We start from the raw sequence: 19,992 nt of genomic DNA, 5'->3' as shown, positions 1-19,992 counted from the left end.
AAACGGTGAATTATTGGATAATAAGATTATTTAGCGCCCCAGCCCAGCAAGATGCTCCAGTATTGATTCGTTGACCAAAGGAATTTTGATTCGTTGTCACACAAAAGTTTTCTCAAACATGTCCTCTCAACTTTTAACGAGCCATGTTTATATGTAAAGACTTCTTCATTTCATTGTGCAGTTAGTAAAACAAAGAATCCAGGTTCGGTGTTGAAAACAGTTCACCCAAAGTAAATGGACCACAGTTTCTTATTTATTTAAATTTTTAGGGAGAGTATATGGTGTGGATGTATATAATATCCACATGTATGGATTCTACGTGGAATAAATGACATTAAGAAGTTTGGGCTTATAAAGTGATTAGGGTGCTAATGAAATAGTCTGCCATTTTATTATCATGGTTATCTTTTTTTTGGGTTTTTGGGCTTATAAAGTGATTTTGTTTGTAATGGGATTAACAGGTTTGGGTGGATTATTTTGTTTTTGTTTTTCATATAAGTTTTATAGTAGTTTACCAAAAATATCTATAGGTAACCCAAATTATCCATAAAAAATGCTTTGAAAGAACAAAAAAAAATTGTAATAAAAATTTAGTATGTAGTGGAAGAAAAAAAAAGTTAATGCTGAAAAAAATCTCAGAAAACCAAAATAAAATAAACATAGTGTCTCTCACTTGGTATATGGGAAAAAGGAACTCTTTGTCACCTCATAAAAAATTATTTGATTTATTTCGATCACTACCAAAGTAAATATTTAATTTTTTTTATAATTATTAGTACTCTCTGAAATTTATATTTTGTTAATTTTAATTAAAAATATATTTTGCCAATTTTTATATATTATTTTTATTTTAGAATATAAATATTAATTTTATTATAATATTAATTAATAAAATTTATTCAAATATCTAAATTTAATATTATCAGATAATATACAAAATTAATTTAAGTTGAGGTTTATTTTAATAATTTTTTATTTAAAAGTGATTTTTAGTAGTGTAATTCAAATTACATTTTTTTTACTATAATCTATTTTTATATAAAGATAGCCAAACGTAAATCATCTTAAGATAAACTTTTCATCAAAATTATGTTTGCAAAATCAATTTTATGCCAATTTATATACCGTAATGCAAGCACACACCTAAAGATCTCAAGTCACCACAATTATTTGAAAAAACTTAATATTAAATTTATTTTTACATATCTTGCATTAATTTAAGAGACTTCTTTTTGGTTCTTCACAACAAGAGGATTTAACTACTTCAATTTTAATTTTATAATTTTTTTTTTAGGTTTGGCATATAGTCAATAGTAATTAACTTCATAATTTTTTTTTTGCATCTACATGCAACTTCAATACCAGTTATTCCACTTTAATAAAATTCGTATTCTTTTCTTTATGTAACTGAAAATACAGATATATTTATTTGTCGATTTTCCTTCTTTTAAAGTTAACTTCACTTTTCACATTAAGTTCAGTTAAAATTATTTTCTAATATGGGTATGATCATAGTAAAAAACCCGTTTCGTTATTATAACAGAGGTCAATAATTAAAAAATTTTGCTCAATTGGTTTATTGTTAATGTAGGCACTAGTCATTCTTTAATATAATAAACGAATCCTGCTCATTCCACAAATTTTTTTCCACTTGCCAAAAAACTTCACTTTTAACCCATTCACTACTAATAGTCCTATCCTGTTAATCCAATACTCCAAGAAAGATTACATCTCAGTCCATTAATATTTAATTCATGTGGCCCATTACTCCATTCTACCAAAAAAATTAGGCTTCTTCTCTCCATTAATTAATCTACGTAACTGAAATTATTATCGTTCACTAAGTCAACTAACACTGCAAGGAATAGTACATGCCAGCCTTTTAGAGCAGTGGTCATATCAGATTCCCTTCCACGTGTAAGGCACTGCAGAAAAACACGTCAAATCCACATGTGTGGATGTTTAGTATAACCACACTATAGAATTTTTCTAAATTTTATAATAAAAAGGTCCCAAACAAAAATTTTTTTAGCTTGGAATTTTTCAAGCAAACAAAGGGCTAATAGTCAAATTCGTCTTTGAAAGATCACCAATTCTTTAAATTAGTCCTCAAATGATTTGTTTAGTCATATTAGTTCTTGAAAGATAAAACGTAAGTCAAATTAGTCCTTCTGTTAGTTAGATGATGGCGTGTCACGTTAAGTGTTACGTGGTATGATGACATGTCATGTTAAGTGCCACATGTCACTAGATAATTGGTTGATGTATCAGGTCAGTGACACCTGACACGCCACGTATCGCTTGACATGTAAAAAAGATATTTATAATCAAAATAGTCATAAAAGTCCAAACCTAAGTAAAACTTCCATACCTCTTTTTTTGGTACTTCACGCTCTGTAGTCTGTACCTTTTATTATTGGGTCACAAAAGCCAGTTGCAAGTTGTATCTGTAAGCATTCTGACCCAGAAGAAAATGTTTAAGCCCAACCCGGGGCCCAACCTGGGGGGAGGGGCAGAGTTGTGAAAAATAAAAATAAAATGAGAATAAAATTGGTAATTTTAAAGTGGGAAAAAAATTATGAAAAAAATTGGTTTGGGTGGCAAGTGGCAGTGGCGAGTGTCGTAGCCGCAAGCAGAGGTTACAAAGTGCAAAACCCTTAAGCAGACGAAGATGGTGAGTCAGAGGCAGCGACTTGCACGGAAGCGCTTCAAAGAGGAGAACCCTGAGCTCTTTCCCAAGCCCGAGCCCACGCCTCCCAAGGACCCTGACAAAAAGAAGAAGAAGAAGAAGAGCAACACATTTAAGAGCAGCTCCATAAAACGCAGAAGCGATGGCTCCGAAGAACTCGGCGTCTCTAAGAAGCCTTTCAAGAGCAATTACCGAAAGCACCCTCTCAGAGTCCCCGGCATGAAGCCCGGTGACACCTGCTTCATCTGCAAGGCCGCCGACCATATTGCCAAGTCTTGTCCTCAAAAAGCTGAATGGGAGAAGAATAAGGTTTGCTCTTCTTTGCATATAAACAAATGCTGTGAAGTTGGTAACGATAGGGTTAGTTTAATTTAGTTAGGATGAAGTATGAAGTATCAACTGGATTTGGTGCACTGTTGTGATTAAATGTATTGTGGTCTTTACAGATATGCTTGCGGTGTCGACGGCGTGGTCACCGAGCTAAGAATTGCCCTGAAGTTCAAGTTGGTGCCAAGGATGACAAGTATTGTTACAATTGTGGAGAAACTGGTCATTCACTTGCAAATTGTCCCCACCCTGTTCAAGAAGGTTTGTTATCTATCATGCCTTTGTGATATATATTGGAGCTAGAATGGTTCAACTTTAAACAAGATAAGTTGTGAATGATATAACATGAACATTGTTAGTTTCAGGGTTTTCTCTTGAAAATTGGAATTCTTATTAAGCAGTTTACCACAGATTTATAATCATCCTCTTGGGCTTTCTAGTTTACTGAACAATGAAACATTGTTACTTAATGTTGTGCCTTTGATAGAATATTAGAATAACTTCTTTTTGGTTAAGCTTTTGGTTGTGTTCCAATTTGTTTTCTTATGAGATGAAGTGTTTCAATGGTGATGCAGGAGGGACAAAGTTTGCAGAGTGCTTTGTCTGTAAACAGCAAGGACACTTGAGTAAAAACTGCCCTCAAAATGCTCATGGCATCTATCCTAAGGTATTATTGTTTCTCTTTCTTGTTGCCTTGTCAAATATATGATGATGTATTAGCCAAACACTTGAATCAACTGTCTAATCTATATTTAAGTAATTGTTTATACTAGGGTGGTTGTTGTAAAATATGTGGTGGCGTGACACATTTGGCAAGGGATTGTCCCGAAAAAGGGAAGAAAGCTCCTTTTGCTGCTAATGGGCCTGCTGATGGATGTAAGCCTATTCCTATATTCCTGTTTTTGATATCTAAAGTTTCGTCTTTTGATTAGTTTGTATGGGGTCCATATCTCATTTGTTTCCATTTCCAAACATACATCTGATATTATTTATGTTTTGCTGCTATTTAGCTGCATTTAGATCCAGTCTGCAAGTAGAATAATGATTGACCATAACCTCAAGTACATGCAAGTGGTGGAGGTGCACTGCTTTTGCTTGTTCATCACCTTATGATAACTAAAAGAACTGCTGCTAAAAAAATTAGTGCTATTGTTTGCTCTAAATCTAATTTATTCTCTTGTTGGGTGTTCTAAATTGATACTATGAAGCCATAGGATATCATGGAGTGGCTAGTCATATTTGATATTTGTGGTTCTAGACTCACAGATTATGCTTGAGTTTTCACTGTGAACTCAAATTGCATATCACAAACCTTAAATTAGAGGAAATGATTATCTGTTTTAGGAGTAAAATATGTACTTCAAATGTGATTTCTTGCAACTCTTTCTGTATTGCTCCAGTTTAATTGCATTCATTTGCTGATCTCCTGATAAATTGAATTGCTAAAAGTTTTATATCTTGAAGAATGGTACTTGTATTATACACTGCTAATAACTCCATTTCTTCATTCAGCAATGAGACTGAGAAATGAACAGAGGCCTTGTGGAACGATAACCAAATTTGTGAGCGGGGATGACATTGAGGATGACTTCATGACAGATGACATAAATAACAGAGACAAGGACAAGTCCTCTAAGTCCAAAGACGGTCAAGCAAAACCAAAGAATAAGGGTCCTAAAGTTGTGAACTTCAGCTAATGACCGTTATGGTTATGCTTTCATTTGATATGTGGATATGGGCTGTCTCCATTATACCAGTTTTTCTTATTCTATGGCTAAACGCCAGATACAAGGCCCCTCCTACTACTATTCGTTGCAGTCTGCAGACTCACTTCCAGGATGAGCATTAAAAGCTTCTGCAAGTTTGAAGTTGCCTAAAAGTTTGGAGAAGAAGTTACAACATAACTGAAGTACCATTTCATATTTTTGATCGTTAATCTTAGCAGAGTTATGAAAAGGGAAACAAAATGTAACCATAGTTTTTTTTTTGCTACAATCACTAGATTACTGTCGTTATTTGTATTTTGTTTATTTTTTTAAGGGTTGAATTTTGTTGCATCATTTATCGGTGTTCTGTATTTGCACTTGAATTTAGTTCAAGCAAAGCGACAGTTGATAAGCTTAATTGTCGAACGAATTCCAGCCTAAAAAGATTTCCAAATCTGATATATTTAACATCGAAGAGATACCCGGTCTGGTTCGAAGAATTAATTTGATTTAATTTAATTTTTGTATAGGATTTGGCAACTGAAACTAGGGTTGCGCATGGAGCCTGAAGCCAGGTTTGCCATGATCGAGACTCGACCTTAAATAATGATCGGATTTATTTTTGAGTCCTTTATTTGATTTTAGGCCTAGTAAAATCACACCAAATTAGTTCCAAAGTATCTAAATTTGGGCCGAATCTTCGAGTTGGGCCAGAATCATGTGCACTCCTAATTAAAACTAACTTAATGGGTAAACTATAAATCATGCCATATCTTATAGAATCTAATAAAATATTTAACCAAACCAGCCTTTAATCCATAAACAATTTCGCTTTTTTAAGAATTAAATATTAGCTATATGTTAATCTTATCTTATATATTATAAATAATAAATGAATTAAACTAAATTTATAAACACATTTTACTAAAAGAAAAAACTTACTACATCCAAGTTGGCTAATATTTGAATATAATTGTTAAAAATAAATAATATCTTTTTGAAAAGAGAGGATTTAAGAATTAAGATCTAAAATTAAAATTTAGGGAATAATATTGGGCTGTTAGTTTTTGGGTTGAACTTTGATTGTTATTTAAGTTTCCCTGGCTCTTGATGCATTAACCCTATTCCTCTTTGAATAACAATGGATTCTGATACCCCCAACCGCAAGAGGTCCAGAGACGATCACAGCAACCCTAATCCTCTTTCTTCTCCGCAACACACCACCACCAACAACAAGAAGAGGAGGAGGAAGCACAATCATGCTCCAACTCCACAACCCCCCACTCACCGCCACCGCTACAACACACGTCCTAAAGCTAACCCTAACCCTAACCCCAATTCAGGCTCCGCGGTGGTTCAGCAATTGAAGGAAACTGGTGCAGAGAACCCCCAGTTATTCTCTAAGCATGAATTGGCAGCTAAATTAGTTGACTTAGCTGGAAAAGAAAACGGGCAAGGTAAATATGAAGGTGCTGCACTCCAACTGGAACCTGAGGAGAAGTTGTCAAAGAATGCCAGGAGGAGGAGGAAGAACAAAAACAAGAACAATGCACTCAATAATGAAGTGGCAGAAGCAGAACCCACCAAACACAATCACAAGAACAAAGAGAAGAAGAAAAGTAAGAGATTGCTTCGGAGCAACGTGTCAGAATCTAACAACTACAATTCTGAGTCAACTGATGAAATCCCTTTGGTATGCAATAAGATCCATATATTTATTGTACGAGTTGTATTGAATGTCACTCTGGCCTATTTTAGCATTAGCATATATTGGAATTGATACAATAAGAGTTACCCATTGTAGTGCATAAATGGTTAGTTGTTTGTTATCTCCAGAGAACAGGCAATGCCAATTCACCTCATCATACCCGGAGTCAGGGAACTAAAGCACTACTCACTGGAGTGGCCTATGATGAGGTATGTTATGGGATCCATATATTTAGTTTCAATAGTTATATTATATGTGCCTCTATTGTGGAATAATAGTGTAGGTACTGCAAAATAATGGTCCTAGTCCCCCAGTCTTTTTTATAATGATACAATAGGGAGTAGTATTTTACAGTGCATTAAGGCTAACTTGGTGTTTCCAGGTGTGTCAATCATGCCAAGTGCCTGGTCATAAATTCTGGAAATGTCCGAAGAGGAAAGGTCGACACATTCACGAGGAAATTTGCTTCTTTTGTGGGGAATTCGGTCACACGCTTGCAAAATGCTCGGTTTCTACAGCAGGTTTGCTTCAATTTTCCTGCTTTCGGCAACTTCCTTACTTATTTCCATTGTAATATGAGAATGATACTGCTTTGTTAATTCTGCACTTTAAAGTAACAAAGTTACAAGTTAATATTAATAACTACCAGTCAGTTCTTCCTTTGCTACAATATAATCTTCACACATGTTATGGTAACACTTTACACTGTTTTTCCTGTGTTGCCATGTGATTGAAATTGTTTCTTTCGTGGGATATAGGGGGAGGACGATTTGCTAGGTGCTTATTGTGTTTTGCCCATGGACACTTCACTAATAAGTGTCCACAAACTTGTCATGGAATCAGTATGAAGGTATTTTTATGCTTTTTTTTACTCCCGTAATATGAAGGGAGTGTTTTGATTCATTGTTCTCACAACATCTTCTCATTGAGTTAAGTATAACGTCCTTTATGATTCATATTCCTCAGGAGGTTGCTGCTAATGGGCCTATTGACAAAAGTAAGTCTGTTATCTTCTCATTGTTGTTTTTCATATTGTTTGCTCTGAAAATGTTGTACTGCTGTTAATAACTTTGTTGTGGCTGCTGAGCTGTTGTTATTTTCAAATGGTATGTTTGGATTAGTTTATTTTTAGTTCAAAACAGCTTATATGAAAAGCTTAAGACAGCTTTTTGACAAAAAAAAAATTAATAAGATAACGTTATTACTTCCCGTAAATACTTTGTTGCCAAACATGTAATTTATCTTGCTAATTCTTGAATAGTAGATGTGTTAATTTGTCTCTGACAAGTGTTGGTTATTCCTTGCAGCTGTGGAAGCTTAAGGAGAGCACGCTGCTGTCTGTGTGGTTACAAATAACTAGCAGGGATGATTTCCTGTCAATGAGCAAAATTACATGTATGGTTGTGTGATTGTGTCATGTCTTGGAGGCGTGGTATTCCAATTTTGTAGGTTTCTATTCGCCATATATCTTTTTAACAGAAGCATTGGCAATATTTGCATGCCATGTTGATGGAAATTAATCCCTTTTTATATATATATTTATATTTTTCCTCGCTTATGTTTCGAGATTAATTGGTGGCGTATAGTTCATTGAGTTTTCTTGGGTAACAGATCAGTGGCTTGTAGCCATAAGGAGAACATGTTCCGTAGAGACTAAGATAATGAAGCTATAGGTTGACATTTGAAACTGGTAATATGGTGTTCATGTTACTTATTTGAGTTTAGGAACAAGGGAGGTTACATACCCTATTTTTGTGTAATTTTCTCTTGTACACTTTTTATATTTTGTATTAAAAATAATTGATAAGAAATGACAAAAAAATTATTTTTTTTGTACCATAAAAGAAAGGTATAAAAAAATGTAAAAAAAGAAATTATGTAAATATCATTTCGCGTTTAGAAATTTGTTATTTCGTTCGTCTATGTATATAGGATACTAATAGTAATTGGTAAAAACAAATAAACAAACAAAAAGTATTTTTAAATGTTTGTCACGCCATATTTTCACCATTTGAATTGAATTTCAATTTCCTTTGAAGCTTCTTATCTAAAAACGAAAACCAATGCCGCATTACTTTTGGCAAAAGAGTATGTTATCTTGGGTTAGTTTTAGCTAGAACATTAATATAATATTGTTTAAAACGAGGTATAAGTCCAATTATAATTTGAAGAAAAATTAATCTTTTGCTTTCAAAATACGTGCAAAACTAAGATATTTAACACGATAATTAATTGTTTAATATTATAATGTGATGACATGGTAAAAGATAATTTGTAGAGATAATATTCAATTTGGTCCCTGAAAGTTTATAAACGTGACTCATATTAGTTTCTGAGATCATTTTTAGTATAAAAACGTTAATAGAGTGCTGTTGTAGACTATCACATGTCACGTTAAAACTTGTAAAATGATGCAGTTTTGGTTTTAACATTTAAATAGCTCAAAAACGACATCGTATTACTTATTTTGCTAGGTAAAATTTTAATAAACACCATTTAGGATGTTGTTTTTAGGTTATTTGAGTGCCAAAACCAAAACGATATCATTTTACAAAATTTAGTGTGGCATCCGGCTGTCACAACAGTGTTTCGTTTACGTTTATACGTTGAAAATTGTTTTAAGGACTAACATGAGTTATGTTCACAAAGTTTGGGGACTAAATAGAGATAATTGAAACTTCAGGGACTAAATTGAGACTCGCGTGTAACTTCAGGTACCAAATCGAGTATTAAGTGTGATTTGTAATTAAGAAAGCATGCATCATAATCATATATTGATGCACATGCACATGCAAATGCAATGTAGGTTGGTTTACGCTAAGAGCCATCAAAGTTTAGAAATGATATGAACCTTCTGTTTCCTGCCTCAAAATTCTATTGCTCTCCGTTTTTGTCTCCAGGCTCTTATTTCCCTCTGAATAAGGATCTCTTCCTCTGTTTCTCTCTCATTTTTTTTCTTGTTTCTTTCCCAAATCTCTAACTCATTTTCTTTCTCATTTCTCCTTTGAGGCTTTCTCCATCAACGACGACATCATGGTACGTTCTCTTTCTCCTTCGTTTTTCAATGCCGAATAGTTATCTGAAATCTGAGAACATGTGTTATATTATATAGTGCCAGATAGAGATGCCGTTGTTTCTATGTGTTTTAGCACCATCGGATTTACTTAATACAATTATGAAATTTGCTTAATCATTTCATATAACAGAATTTTTCTGATTTTAGAACTTCATTTGTATAATTTTGGTAGATCTTACTTTCATAACTATTGTGCAAATCTAACCTCTTTAGGCAATTAATGAAATGCATAAACGTAAGAACTTGAACTGTGTTGTATGCTTATGTTATTTCCTTTGATTTTACGATGAATTGACTGTGTTAGGCGAACGCGGCATCTGGAATGGCTGTTAATGATGCATGTAAATTGAAGTTTCTGGAGTTAAAGGCAAAGAGGAATTACCGATTCATTGTGTTCAGGATTGAGAACCAAGAAGTGGTGGTGGAGAAAGTCGGAAGCCCCGACGAAACCTATGATGACTTCACTGCTTCTCTACCTGCTAATGAGTGCCGATATGCTGTCTTTGATTTCGATTTCACTACGGACGAGAACTGTCAGAAAAGCAAAATTTTCTTCATTGCATGGTAATTTGATGAAATTCAGTTTCATTAAAGCATTTTGAAACTCATAGTTCTTTCTAGCTATGTGTAGAAATGTTAATAATACTAACATATTGCAGTAATTTTTCTGATTCTCAAGTTAATTTTAGGGAAGAACAATTGATAATTGAAAGTCATAGTTCCTCTGATGAATTAATTGTTTAACATTTAGGGCACCGGATACATCAAGAGTGAGAGAAAAGATGGTGTATGCGAGCTCCAAGGATAGATTCAAGAGGGAACTCGATGGCATTCAAGTTGAATTGCAAGCAACGGATCCAAGTGAGATGAGCTTTGACATCATAAAAGCCCGGGCAATATAATATATAGTTCTATACATCTATTATTGATATAATAAAAGTAATAACCACCATATTTGATTTCATTCCCCTACCTTTTCCCCTTTCTTTTTTTGTTCTTTGTCTTACGATCTACATTCTAAACTGTATCTTAATATGATAGAAGAACACACTGCCATGTATTTCAGACTATAGTAGAAGGTTTGCCTTATTGCAACTATATACATTTTGATTCTGTGACCTTGGGATTTCTTCCCCACCCCCTTTTCTTTCCTGAGTTTGCAGACTGACACCTTCAAGTACATTAAGATTAATAACCCTTGATGTAATTGGTTAAATAATAATTGTAAGATGGGAGACTTGAAAATTAATCTAGAGTTTATACTCGTATATGTTTTGATGATTAGAATATTCAAAGAATTTTTTGACATGTAAAAAGATGTAGTCTATTTAAACAAAAAATGATACTTGTTGAATCAAAGTCACCTGCTATTTGTAAATATTTCTAATTTACTAATGGTCACTCATAGCAGGTATTATATTTTGAATGTTTTGACCTAAGCATGTTTCGGATGTATGTTTGATAACTTATAGTGGATTATAGGATTGTATCATTTTTCCATTACAAAAGGTTCTAAGACAAAACAACAGAAGCAATTTATAGAATGGACAATCTTGTATAGTTGTATGAATATTATATTACATGTAAACCATTCAGATGTCTGCTAGGAGTTACAACATACAAGCTTTTCTTCATGTTAGCCTTTTGTTCTATAATTTTTTGTACTGTTAAGGAAACAATGGATTGGTGCCTCATGAAATAAAGACTAATGCACTTAGAATATCATTAATTATAACGTCTTCATCTGACTTTTCTTAGTGACAAGTAATTAATCAGAATTTTCTTCTACTTTCCATTTCACTAATATCTTACATGTTATTTTTAATATCTATATATATAAAGCAAATATGGTTGATGACAAGAAAGTGAATAGAAAAAAAAGAAAAAGAAAAATCTAAAGGCTTGGAACATGCCATCACCATGTCAAAACAATTGTCCTACGTAAGCTATTGAACTGCGCCATGCTGGCCACAAAATAAAAGTACAAAGGCCACAAAATTCTGGAGTCTTCATTCTCATTTTCCTTGTTCTGTTTTGTCACTCGCTTGTGGAGAATCAGAATGGCTCAGGTACTCAATTGCACATTTTGTTTACATTAATTTCTTCTCCATTGTCTTGTTTCATTATGTATGTTGATGCTTATGCTTGTTTAGTTAGTTAAAAGTAATTGTATTTCTTTGTTCTTATCTATCTCTATCTATTTGCAGAAGATAGAGTTGAAGGTCCTTACTATGACTGATGAAAAAACCAAGAAAAAGGCAATTGAAGCAGTTGCAGATATCTTCGGTAGGTTTCTTCCTCCCACAGAAAACTTGAATATATATTCATGGAACGCAACCAAGGATTAGTGTATTTGATGAACTGTTTGTTTGATGAACAGGGATTGATTCGATTGCTGTAGATATAAATGAACAGAAGATAACAGTGATTGGTGAAATGGATGCAGTGGCAGTAGTGAAGAAACTGAAGAAGATAGGGAAGGTTGACATATTATCGGTTGGACCTGCTAAGGAAGAAAAGAAAGAAGAAACAAAACAAGAAGAGAAGAAGGAAGAGAAGAAAGAAGAGGCAAACAAGGAGAATAAATAAATACAATTACAATACATGTCATCTGATTTTTCATATTCTTCCCTCTTTTTTCTTTCTTATAATACAGAAATCATGGATTTAATTCATGTTGGTTTCTTTATAAATCTGTGGTCACAATCATTTTCTAGTGCTTGATTGCTGAAATGGAAACAAGTAACTAGATGAGCATTAAAAATTTGTATGGATTTTAATTTTCTTTGATATTCACATTATTATGTATGAGTGGAGGTAAGCATTGAAGAGATGTATGATATGATCTGATCTTGTAAATTGCGGCCACGGCTTCTCCTCTGATAGTGATAAGATTGTAGATAAATATGACGTCTTGTTTCAGCAAATGATTATTAAACTAAAATTTCATGGTGATTTTCTATAAATTAAGTGCCAATGAAACCAAGTGTATAGGACGCTCGTGATTCCATCATTCCACACTACCACTTGAAAGATGAAAGAAGACAACTATGGTTTTCAAAGCATTCATCTCAGTGTGAAAGCTAAGTCATGTATATACACACGTTTGCTTCATGATCAAAGCATTTTCGTCAATCATTCTGTCGAGTCATCTTTGGCTGTATATATGGTGGGCAACAGCGACAGATTATCTTGGTCATGAGAGAATCTGAAAAAATCTTCACTCTGTTAGAGAAGTTCACAATGTAAGCTTATAAGAAGAGACAATTCTTTTGTGGTAAACATTTTATCTTTCTCGGAGCAGAATCACTTCAAATAAGTACAATTTCAACTTGCAGAGGTCATTACAGGACTACAATAAATTGTAACTATACATAAGTCAGCTGAATTTTTACATACACGTTTACATTCATGTATAGAGACTAATAAAAAAATCAACAGTCCCGGCTTTTTTCATAACATACATTCATACACACCCGCCAACTTCATTGTGCGTGTGTGAATATATAGTGTTAGATCTTCATCTATAGCAACAAGAAGTAAAAAAAATCAATCTATACTAGCAGCGGAGTCGTCCTGCTTCATACATATCTCAACTGAAAACCCAATCTCAGTTCTTCATTTCAGCCTACATAAAACAATAATCATAACAGGCAAATAATCATGGTGCCACTTCAAATGTCAAAAGAAAGGGGCCATGCAACAATTGAAACTTGAGACCCAATGCATCATGTATATATAACCTGATGATAAAAGACTATATAGCAAACATGAAATATTCATGCTATAAGCTATATGTGACCTTTTAATACCAACCAAACATCATTGACTTAGCTAGTCATAATGAGAAATGTTTTTTCAAACATGCAGGAATTTTTTAGGCAAAAGGGGTACATCTATCATTAATATAAGCTGAAGAATGGACAGGATGTAACACATTCCTCTACGTAATAATCAATTTCTTATGCCTGGTTGGTTAAAGACATCCAGTTAGATTTATAATACTTGAGCAAAAAATAAAAGTTATTACGATAAGTATATAATGTTTACACTATTAAAAGAAAAAAAAAGATAATTTATGTTCCTTAACCTTTTTGGGAAATGCAGGCATATATAAATGAAAAAGAAGCATATCTGAAACCAGTAAACAAGTAATTTTTTTATGTATTATGGAAAAAAAATGGGCGTACAGGTTACATGTCAGTTACCAATTGCTCAAAAAATATATATATCAGAGGAGGAGGGAACCATTTGAACCCGCAGTGGGTCATTGGTCACAGCTAACCAGATAATTTGTAGATACCCATAAGTTAACGTATCCAAGTTGACAATCTACCCTATAACTATACATTAGTCCTTTTGAAACCTCGAAAGTATGTGAGCATACTTCCGCTTCTCCATCATCTGTTTTATCACTTCATGAGCATCGTTGGTTCTTCCGGCATTGCGCAAACTACTCACTAATGTATTATAGACAACAAAATTTGGACTACAACCTTTGGTCTCCATCTCCTTGAGCATTGAGCAGGCTTCCTTGAACTTTCGTGCCTTACATAATCCCCGAATTATGGAATTGTATGTAAACACATTTGGGACCTGTTCTCTAGAAATCATCTCTCGAAACATTTCCAGAGCTTTCTCAAGCTCACCTGCCACTACATATCCTGTTATCATTACAGTGTAAGCCACCACATCAGGCGTGCCCCCATTCTTTATTATTTCATCAAAAAAGTATTTGCATGCATCCACATTCCCAGCTCTGCTGAGTCCATCTATCAATGTGGTGTAATGAAGCACTGTTGGCTCTATACCTGTTTCTCTCATGAGATTTAGAAGATTAAGAGCTGCAAGGGGCTTGTCTCCTTTACCAAGGACATGAAGAAGAATGTTATAGGTGTGAAAATCTGGAGAAAATCCATTCCTACCCATCTCATCAAGCAGTATGTGGAACTGATCCATCTTTCCAAGTTTGTACTTAGAAAACATGACAATATTGTATGTTAAAACATCTGAAGAAAAACCCTCCAGCAACATTTGTTGATGAACCCACTCAATCAACTTGTACTGGCGTAACACAAAAAGACCATGCAGAATCGCATTGTAGGAGTGCTTAAAAGGCCTATAATTAAAAGTCATTGATTTAATAAACCTCTCCACCAATTTCTTAGCTAAACCTGCCTCACCACAAGTTCGAATCAAAATGTTGAACGTACGAGCAGTAGCAGGAAACCCTTTCTCAATCATCTCATCAACCAACCTCCACAACGCCTTAAACTCCAGGCACTCAGCATATATGTTCATCATCAAGTGATATGCATTTGAAGTGGGTCTGTAGTCCTCCTGCTGATTGCACCACACGAAAAACTTGTATGCCAATTTGGCACACCTGGTTTTATTCTCAAAATTTATGCTCTTCAAGATTCCAGCGAGAACTTCTCTGACAAGAATCCCGGACGGACTTACATTCAATTCATCTAAAACTAACCTAGCATCAAGGCCCGGTCCATCTTGTCGAAGAACCTCAAGGACCTTCTTGGCATCTAGCTTCACGTTTTCTAAGAACCCTCTTCTAAGCGAAAACTGATTATGGTTACAGCTCCAATCCTCATCCACATGGAGCCTTTCACCCTCGTTGGAATCATACTCCGAAACTATCCTTTTTAAAGGTTCCTCGACGCATTCAAACCCATCATCACCAAGGAAACTACCGTCACATAATTTCCGTGACATAATCAAGCAATGGGGAATTTTGTGAACTATTCTTGGACCTAAAAGGGTTACTGAATTCATGGCTCGATCTCGAACCCATTATTATATCAGCAACTTTGAAATACACAACACAATAGCGGAGTTTCTCTGCACTGGAATCTTCGAGAAGCTCATGGTGCTACCGAGCTGATGGATGATGCCCATCGAATCGAAAAATCCAGCTTGGAGGAACAGATTGAGTATACAAGAACAAGGAGATAAACATGAAGGGGCAAAATATCGTACCGTGTTGAACGATACTTTGGCGTTTTGATCGAGACAGCGTTGCAGGTGCTGGAGAATTGCATCATATGGAGCTGCAATGCATTGTCACTAATCTCACTGAACTCCGCAACTGCAAAACCCTAACACATTGGACGAAGGAAGAAGAAATCACTTTTTCTCAAGTCTTTCCTTTGCCGTCAAACGCATCGTTTCGTTCGCTTTTTTTTTTTTTTTGGACACGGCTCTCTCGTTTTGGTCCAGTTTGGGTTTTTTTTTGTCAGGCCAGTTTGGGCTTTAGTCTTTGATGTGTTTGATGAATTATGGGCCACCTCTAAGTCAATTATTCTTAAATCCCAAAAGCGTAGTCCAAAAACAGATCCAGAAAAGAAAGGAAAAAATCGGGGTTAACTTTTACCCAAATTTCTAGTTTAGGATTTTAGTTTGACAATGCAATTAATATCCTTTTTTTTTTAATTACCTAAAATAAGAAAATTGATAAAGTAATAAAATTAGAGATTAACCACTATTGAATTAATAATTTCTATTATATATAAGTAGTACTTTAATTTAAAAGTAATTAAACTCTCATTTGTCAACTTGTGTGAATATCTCAATAGACCTTCAGCAGAACACCACATTATCCTTAAGATTTCTACTACTTTTGATGTCCATAATCAATTTACAAATAGCATTAACATCTTGAGATCAATGATAAATTGTTTTCTTCTTATTTGGAAGAGCATTTATCTCCACTGATGTGTACAAGAAAATATACTATTTAAGTATTAAGACACCATTTTCACTTAATAATAACAATACAGTGTGGTTCATACATAATTGATACTGCACATACACATAACAAGGTTCACATAAATCCACTATACACAAACATATGTAACAACTAACAACATGAGACAACCAGAAAGCACATAAATAATAAATTCTTCAATTGCATTACTCCTCCAGTCTTCTTTCACCTTCAGCCTGGATTTCACCACTATTCTTGTTCAATGTTAAATCTTCACCTCCTGCATTCATAAGAACAACATCAGAATCAGAATTATACTAGTCATATACAAATGTGTTTGCAAAATCTGCCAAGAAAACATATACCCTTTGATGATGATTGATTCTCCTCTGATTTGCCAAACCAAGAGCCAACAACACCTTTAATCTTACCAACCACACTTTTTCCTGGACTACTCACATTGCTCTCTTCAGTTTCAGCCACTGTCTCTTCTCCTTGCTTCTTTATAGCATCCACATCCCTATCCTCACCCTCAGAAGCCTTCTTTGGATCTTCTTTACGCTTGTTAAAAGCTTCTGAAATCACCTCAGAAAGTGCCTTGTCTTCTTCACCAGGCTTTAGCTTCTCAGCCAAATAGTCCTTCACATTCACCCTTTTGTCTTCTCCTTTCTCCACATTTTCTGTTTCAACTCCAACACTGTCTTCTGATCTGGTTCCGGACACTTTAGACTTCACTGCACTTCCCACACCAGCAACCTTCCCATAAACTGGAGCAAGTTTCTCTGTCACAGAGGTAGCAATGTTCTTTCCTGACTTGTTAGAAGAATCCTCACGTTTTCCCTCTCCATCACCTTTCTCTCCATGATCACTCTTAGGAACAGCAGCAACACCTTCAGCAGAGATAGCCCTATCAGCAGCAATTGCAGAAGTGGCAGATGATATCTCATCTGAGTAACTCTTTTCCTTTGATGGATTCTCCATTTCATCTCTGGATATGTTGCTGTTGAAAGTTTGTTCAGTTGCTTCAGGATTTTCCCTGTGGCTGCTGGTACTTGAGGATATAGTATCTGAAGCAAACTGAGTTTCCTTCTCTTGCACAAGCTCTGGCAAGTCTCGTTCATGGTTTTCATGATCAGGAGGGTGCTCGGTTTTAGTTGCACTTGAGAGTTGAGGCTCTGGCTTTTGCTCAGATTGATCTTTGTTTCCATCAGAAGAGTCTTGAGTTTCAGCAGAATCTGGCAGGAATTTTGGCACTAGAACAGACTTTGGATCATCTTTGATCTTCTCCTCAAAAGATTTCTCCACTTCTTTAATCTTTATTTCATCATCAGGACCTGCAAGCCCAACATCATTTATTAACATACATAATCATCAGGCAAGTGATAAATTATGTATCACCAATTTTGATCACTTCAATCAGTCTCTAACCACACCATGTTATCAACACTAAAGACAAACACCACCTTGGCAGCAATCTCCTATCAAATTTAACTGTGAAATTTTACAAAGTATAGCAGTAATATTACAATGCATCAGTACATGATGCATAATCTACAACAGAAAATTGAGTTCTGCTCCTACTTACCTTTCCCTGTTGAATCAGTGTCTTCTGTTTGATAACTGGGAGGAATAGTGTATGCCTCAGGCCTACTTCCCGGCGGGTGCAGTTCTTCACCCAAGCTTGTTGGATTCTCCAAATTTCCCTTAAATTTCTCTTCCTCAGCAAATGCTTTAGCTGGTTCAGTGGTTATGTCTTCATTAGTTTCTGTAGTTGGAGAAGCACCAACAACTCTTGGCTGGTGATGAGGTTCTTCTCCCACAAATGGTGTTGTACCTCCAGAACTTGGTACTGTCTTGTCCAGATTTTCAACTTGCTCAGGTTCTGGTTCACCACTTTTAACAAAATCTTCCACTTGCTCATATGTTGGGGGAGAACTTTGAACAGCTTCACTTTCACCAACTGCAGAATATCCAAAAACAAAATCCAACTCAACTAAACTTATTTCTTTTTCTTGAATCATTTTGTTAAATGATAAATATAACAAATGCTGGTTGGTCATCAAACCATTACTAATGCAAATGATTACCTGTTCCAGTTTGATAATTTCGAGTAGTAGCGTATGCCTCAGATATGTTCTCCAAAGTGTCCTTAGAATGCCCTTCCTTCTCTTCCTCAGTGGCTATGTTTTCATCAGTTGGAGAAACAACACCTACAGTTCCTGCCTTGTCCTGAGGTTCTTCTCCCATATTTGTTGTGCCACCATAATTGGCTTCTGACTTGCCCAAATTTTCTACTTGCTCAGATTCCGTTGCAGCATTTTTAACATAATTTTCGACTTGTTGATACGTTGGCGGAGCATCTTTAACATCTCCACTTTCATCAACTGCACAACATTCAACAACACAGAAAAGAAAACCGTGAGGATTTAACTTTTCAGATATTTTAACATACAATATGTTAATATGTATATGATTGAAAAAGATGATGTAAAAAAAAGAATAGTTTAGTTTCTAATATGGAAGAAAGAGAAAAGAGTAGAGTACCTAATGCTCTATCAACTTGTTGGTTTTCAGGCTCATTGATGTCATGATGAACAGGACTGTTCTGATCTTCACTACTGCTATTGTCATGAACATGATCAAGGACTCGTTGACCATGCTTCTTTACTGTATCCTTAATCTTCTTAGCCCTTGCCTTCACCTTGTTCAGAACCGATGACTTCTTCTCAGGATCACTATGTTGTTCTTCTGCATACATATGCACCCGATCAGATGCCTTCAAATTCAAACTTGCATACATGAAAAAGAAAAAAGAGACTCATACCGAGTTGTGAAGCAGAATCATTGAAGGGTGGTTGTTGTTCATCATTCTCATCTTGTTCTTGATGACTACGAACTACTTCAGACTCCATGAAAGAAACTGCTTAATTGATCTCTGTATACAAAAGAGAGTAAAGGCTATAGAGAGTTTATAGACAAGTCCCATGAAACAGTTTGCAACTTTGCATCTCATAACTGGAGCCACGTGGACATTGGTAACATGTAATCATCAACTGACACGTACATAGTGAGCGGTTTTTGTTTTCTTTCAAAAACAAATAACTGTCGTCGTCATTTGAAATGTTGTTTAGAGTTGGAATGCTAGATATAGTAATGTAGGGTCACATCCGAAGAATAAGGATTAATGTTTGATTTAGATGTGATTAACTGACACACGGAAACTAATCACTAGCCAAGTGACAAGAGTGCATGTATGTAAAATAATTCAGATTTTGCCGACGTGAATGTAGGATGAGGTAAGGAGCATAGACAAGTGTCTACTTTGGTTCTTAAATTATTGTAGTTAGGAAAGTCAAAAAGATATCTTCTTGTCTTGTCGGTTATGCTAAATAATGGGTGGATGGGGCTTTCAAGAATAGCAGTTAAGCAAACTGTCACAATTATTTATTTATTTTAGTGTTACTTTCCCTGTAACGTGGCAGTAACATGTACTTTTTAGTTTGATCCATGATTCATGATCCATGATCCATGATCCATCCAGGTTAGCTTGGAAATTTGGATTTTGAAAAATTTCAATTAATGGTTTTCTCTTGATTGTGGTATCAATTGTGTCTATGTTCATTGTATTTGAATCATGATACTTTGGCTTCACATCTTGAGGAAAACTCACTTCTATATTCCATTAAATGCAGTAATTTAATCTACCCAGATGTTTTATTATTGCCATATTAGAGTTAAGTCCCTCAATGAGAATACTTAAGCAAT

At 34.9% G+C, this 19,992-nt stretch overlaps 6 protein-coding genes across 6 annotated transcripts; 4 read left to right on the top strand and 2 right to left on the bottom strand.

Moving 5' to 3' along the window:
• Window positions 1–2,561: 2,561 nt before the first annotated feature.
• LOC107616096 (uncharacterized) lies at window positions 2,562–5,166 on the top strand. The gene is made up of 5 exons (XM_021112107.2): window positions 2,562–2,998; window positions 3,136–3,277; window positions 3,592–3,683; window positions 3,790–3,892; window positions 4,529–5,166. Exons 1-5 carry the CDS (start codon window positions 2,672–2,674, stop codon window positions 4,711–4,713), a joined length of 849 nt encoding a protein of 282 aa, XP_020967766.2. The 5' UTR covers window positions 2,562–2,671; the 3' UTR covers window positions 4,714–5,166.
• Window positions 5,167–5,776: 610 nt separating this feature from the next.
• LOC107617120 (uncharacterized) lies at window positions 5,777–8,252 on the top strand. Its single transcript, XM_016318911.3, has 6 exons — window positions 5,777–6,415; window positions 6,559–6,639; window positions 6,813–6,951; window positions 7,189–7,280; window positions 7,397–7,427; window positions 7,738–8,252. Exons 1-6 carry the CDS (start codon window positions 5,864–5,866, stop codon window positions 7,749–7,751), a joined length of 909 nt encoding a protein of 302 aa, XP_016174397.1. The 5' UTR covers window positions 5,777–5,863; the 3' UTR covers window positions 7,752–8,252.
• Window positions 8,253–9,236: 984 nt separating this feature from the next.
• LOC148546943 (actin-depolymerizing factor 7) lies at window positions 9,237–10,623 on the top strand. The gene is made up of 3 exons (XM_088500041.1): window positions 9,237–9,466; window positions 9,811–10,070; window positions 10,258–10,623. The coding sequence occupies exons 1-3, from the start codon at window positions 9,464–9,466 to the stop codon at window positions 10,406–10,408; spliced, it is 414 nt and encodes a 137-aa protein (XP_088356167.1). The 5' UTR covers window positions 9,237–9,463; the 3' UTR covers window positions 10,409–10,623.
• Window positions 10,624–11,371: 748 nt separating this feature from the next.
• LOC107617121 (heavy metal-associated isoprenylated plant protein 39) lies at window positions 11,372–12,365 on the top strand. The gene is made up of 3 exons (XM_016318912.3): window positions 11,372–11,575; window positions 11,714–11,792; window positions 11,887–12,365. Exons 1-3 carry the CDS (start codon window positions 11,567–11,569, stop codon window positions 12,093–12,095), a joined length of 297 nt encoding a protein of 98 aa, XP_016174398.1. The 5' UTR covers window positions 11,372–11,566; the 3' UTR covers window positions 12,096–12,365.
• Window positions 12,366–13,641: 1,276 nt separating this feature from the next.
• LOC107617119 (pentatricopeptide repeat-containing protein At1g55630-like) lies at window positions 13,642–15,513 on the bottom strand. Its single transcript, XM_016318910.3, has one exon. It carries the CDS (start codon window positions 15,294–15,296, stop codon window positions 13,857–13,859), a length of 1,440 nt encoding a protein of 479 aa, XP_016174396.1. The 5' UTR covers window positions 15,297–15,513; the 3' UTR covers window positions 13,642–13,856.
• Window positions 15,514–16,256: 743 nt separating this feature from the next.
• LOC107617118 (uncharacterized) lies at window positions 16,257–19,523 on the bottom strand. Its single transcript, XM_016318909.3, has 6 exons — window positions 19,052–19,523; window positions 18,772–18,975; window positions 18,315–18,611; window positions 17,813–18,187; window positions 16,593–17,561; window positions 16,257–16,507 (listed from the first exon to the last, which is right to left on the bottom strand). Exons 1-6 carry the CDS (start codon window positions 19,137–19,139, stop codon window positions 16,434–16,436), a joined length of 2,007 nt encoding a protein of 668 aa, XP_016174395.1. The 5' UTR covers window positions 19,140–19,523; the 3' UTR covers window positions 16,257–16,433.
• Window positions 19,524–19,992: the final 469 nt, after the last annotated feature.

The sequence above is a fragment of the Arachis ipaensis genome, chromosome B9 (genome assembly GCF_059453495.1).
Source record: "Arachis ipaensis isolate K30076 ecotype BB chromosome B9, ASM5945349v1, whole genome shotgun sequence".
Classification (NCBI taxonomy): domain Eukaryota; kingdom Viridiplantae; phylum Streptophyta; class Magnoliopsida; order Fabales; family Fabaceae; genus Arachis; species Arachis ipaensis.
Note: the sequence above shows the minus strand (reverse complement) of the source record. Positions and strands in the feature narration are given on the sequence as shown.

Excerpts from the sequence above, each read along its gene's own strand:
- LOC107616096 (XM_021112107.2), top strand. The coding sequence starts at position 2,672 with ATGGTGAGTCAGAGGCAGCGACTTGCACGGAAGCGCTTCAAAGAGGAG. Across the intron at positions 2,999-3,135 it reads CTGAATGGGAGAAGAATAAG|ATATGCTTGCGGTGTCGACG; the intron begins GTTTGCTCTTCT and ends TGGTCTTTACAG. Across the intron at positions 3,278-3,591 it reads TCCCCACCCTGTTCAAGAAG|GAGGGACAAAGTTTGCAGAG; the intron begins GTTTGTTATCTA and ends ATGGTGATGCAG.
- LOC107617120 (XM_016318911.3), top strand. The coding sequence starts at position 5,864 with ATGGATTCTGATACCCCCAACCGCAAGAGGTCCAGAGACGATCACAGC. Across the intron at positions 6,640-6,812 it reads CTGGAGTGGCCTATGATGAG|GTGTGTCAATCATGCCAAGT; the intron begins GTATGTTATGGG and ends TGGTGTTTCCAG. Across the intron at positions 7,281-7,396 it reads GTCATGGAATCAGTATGAAG|GAGGTTGCTGCTAATGGGCC; the intron begins GTATTTTTATGC and ends CATATTCCTCAG.
- LOC148546943 (XM_088500041.1), top strand. Across the intron at positions 10,071-10,257 it reads AAAATTTTCTTCATTGCATG|GGCACCGGATACATCAAGAG; the intron begins GTAATTTGATGA and ends TTTAACATTTAG.
- LOC107617121 (XM_016318912.3), top strand. Across the intron at positions 11,793-11,886 it reads AGCAGTTGCAGATATCTTCG|GGATTGATTCGATTGCTGTA; the intron begins GTAGGTTTCTTC and ends TTTGATGAACAG.
- LOC107617119 (XM_016318910.3), bottom strand. The coding sequence starts at position 15,296 with ATGAATTCAGTAACCCTTTTAGGTCCAAGAATAGTTCACAAAATTCCC.
- LOC107617118 (XM_016318909.3), bottom strand. The coding sequence starts at position 19,139 with ATGGAGTCTGAAGTAGTTCGTAGTCATCAAGAACAAGATGAGAATGAT. Across the intron at positions 17,562-17,812 it reads CACTGATTCAACAGGGAAAG|GTCCTGATGATGAAATAAAG; the intron begins GTAAGTAGGAGC and ends TTGGGCTTGCAG. Across the intron at positions 16,508-16,592 it reads GAATCAATCATCATCAAAGG|GAGGTGAAGATTTAACATTG; the intron begins GTATATGTTTTC and ends TTATGAATGCAG.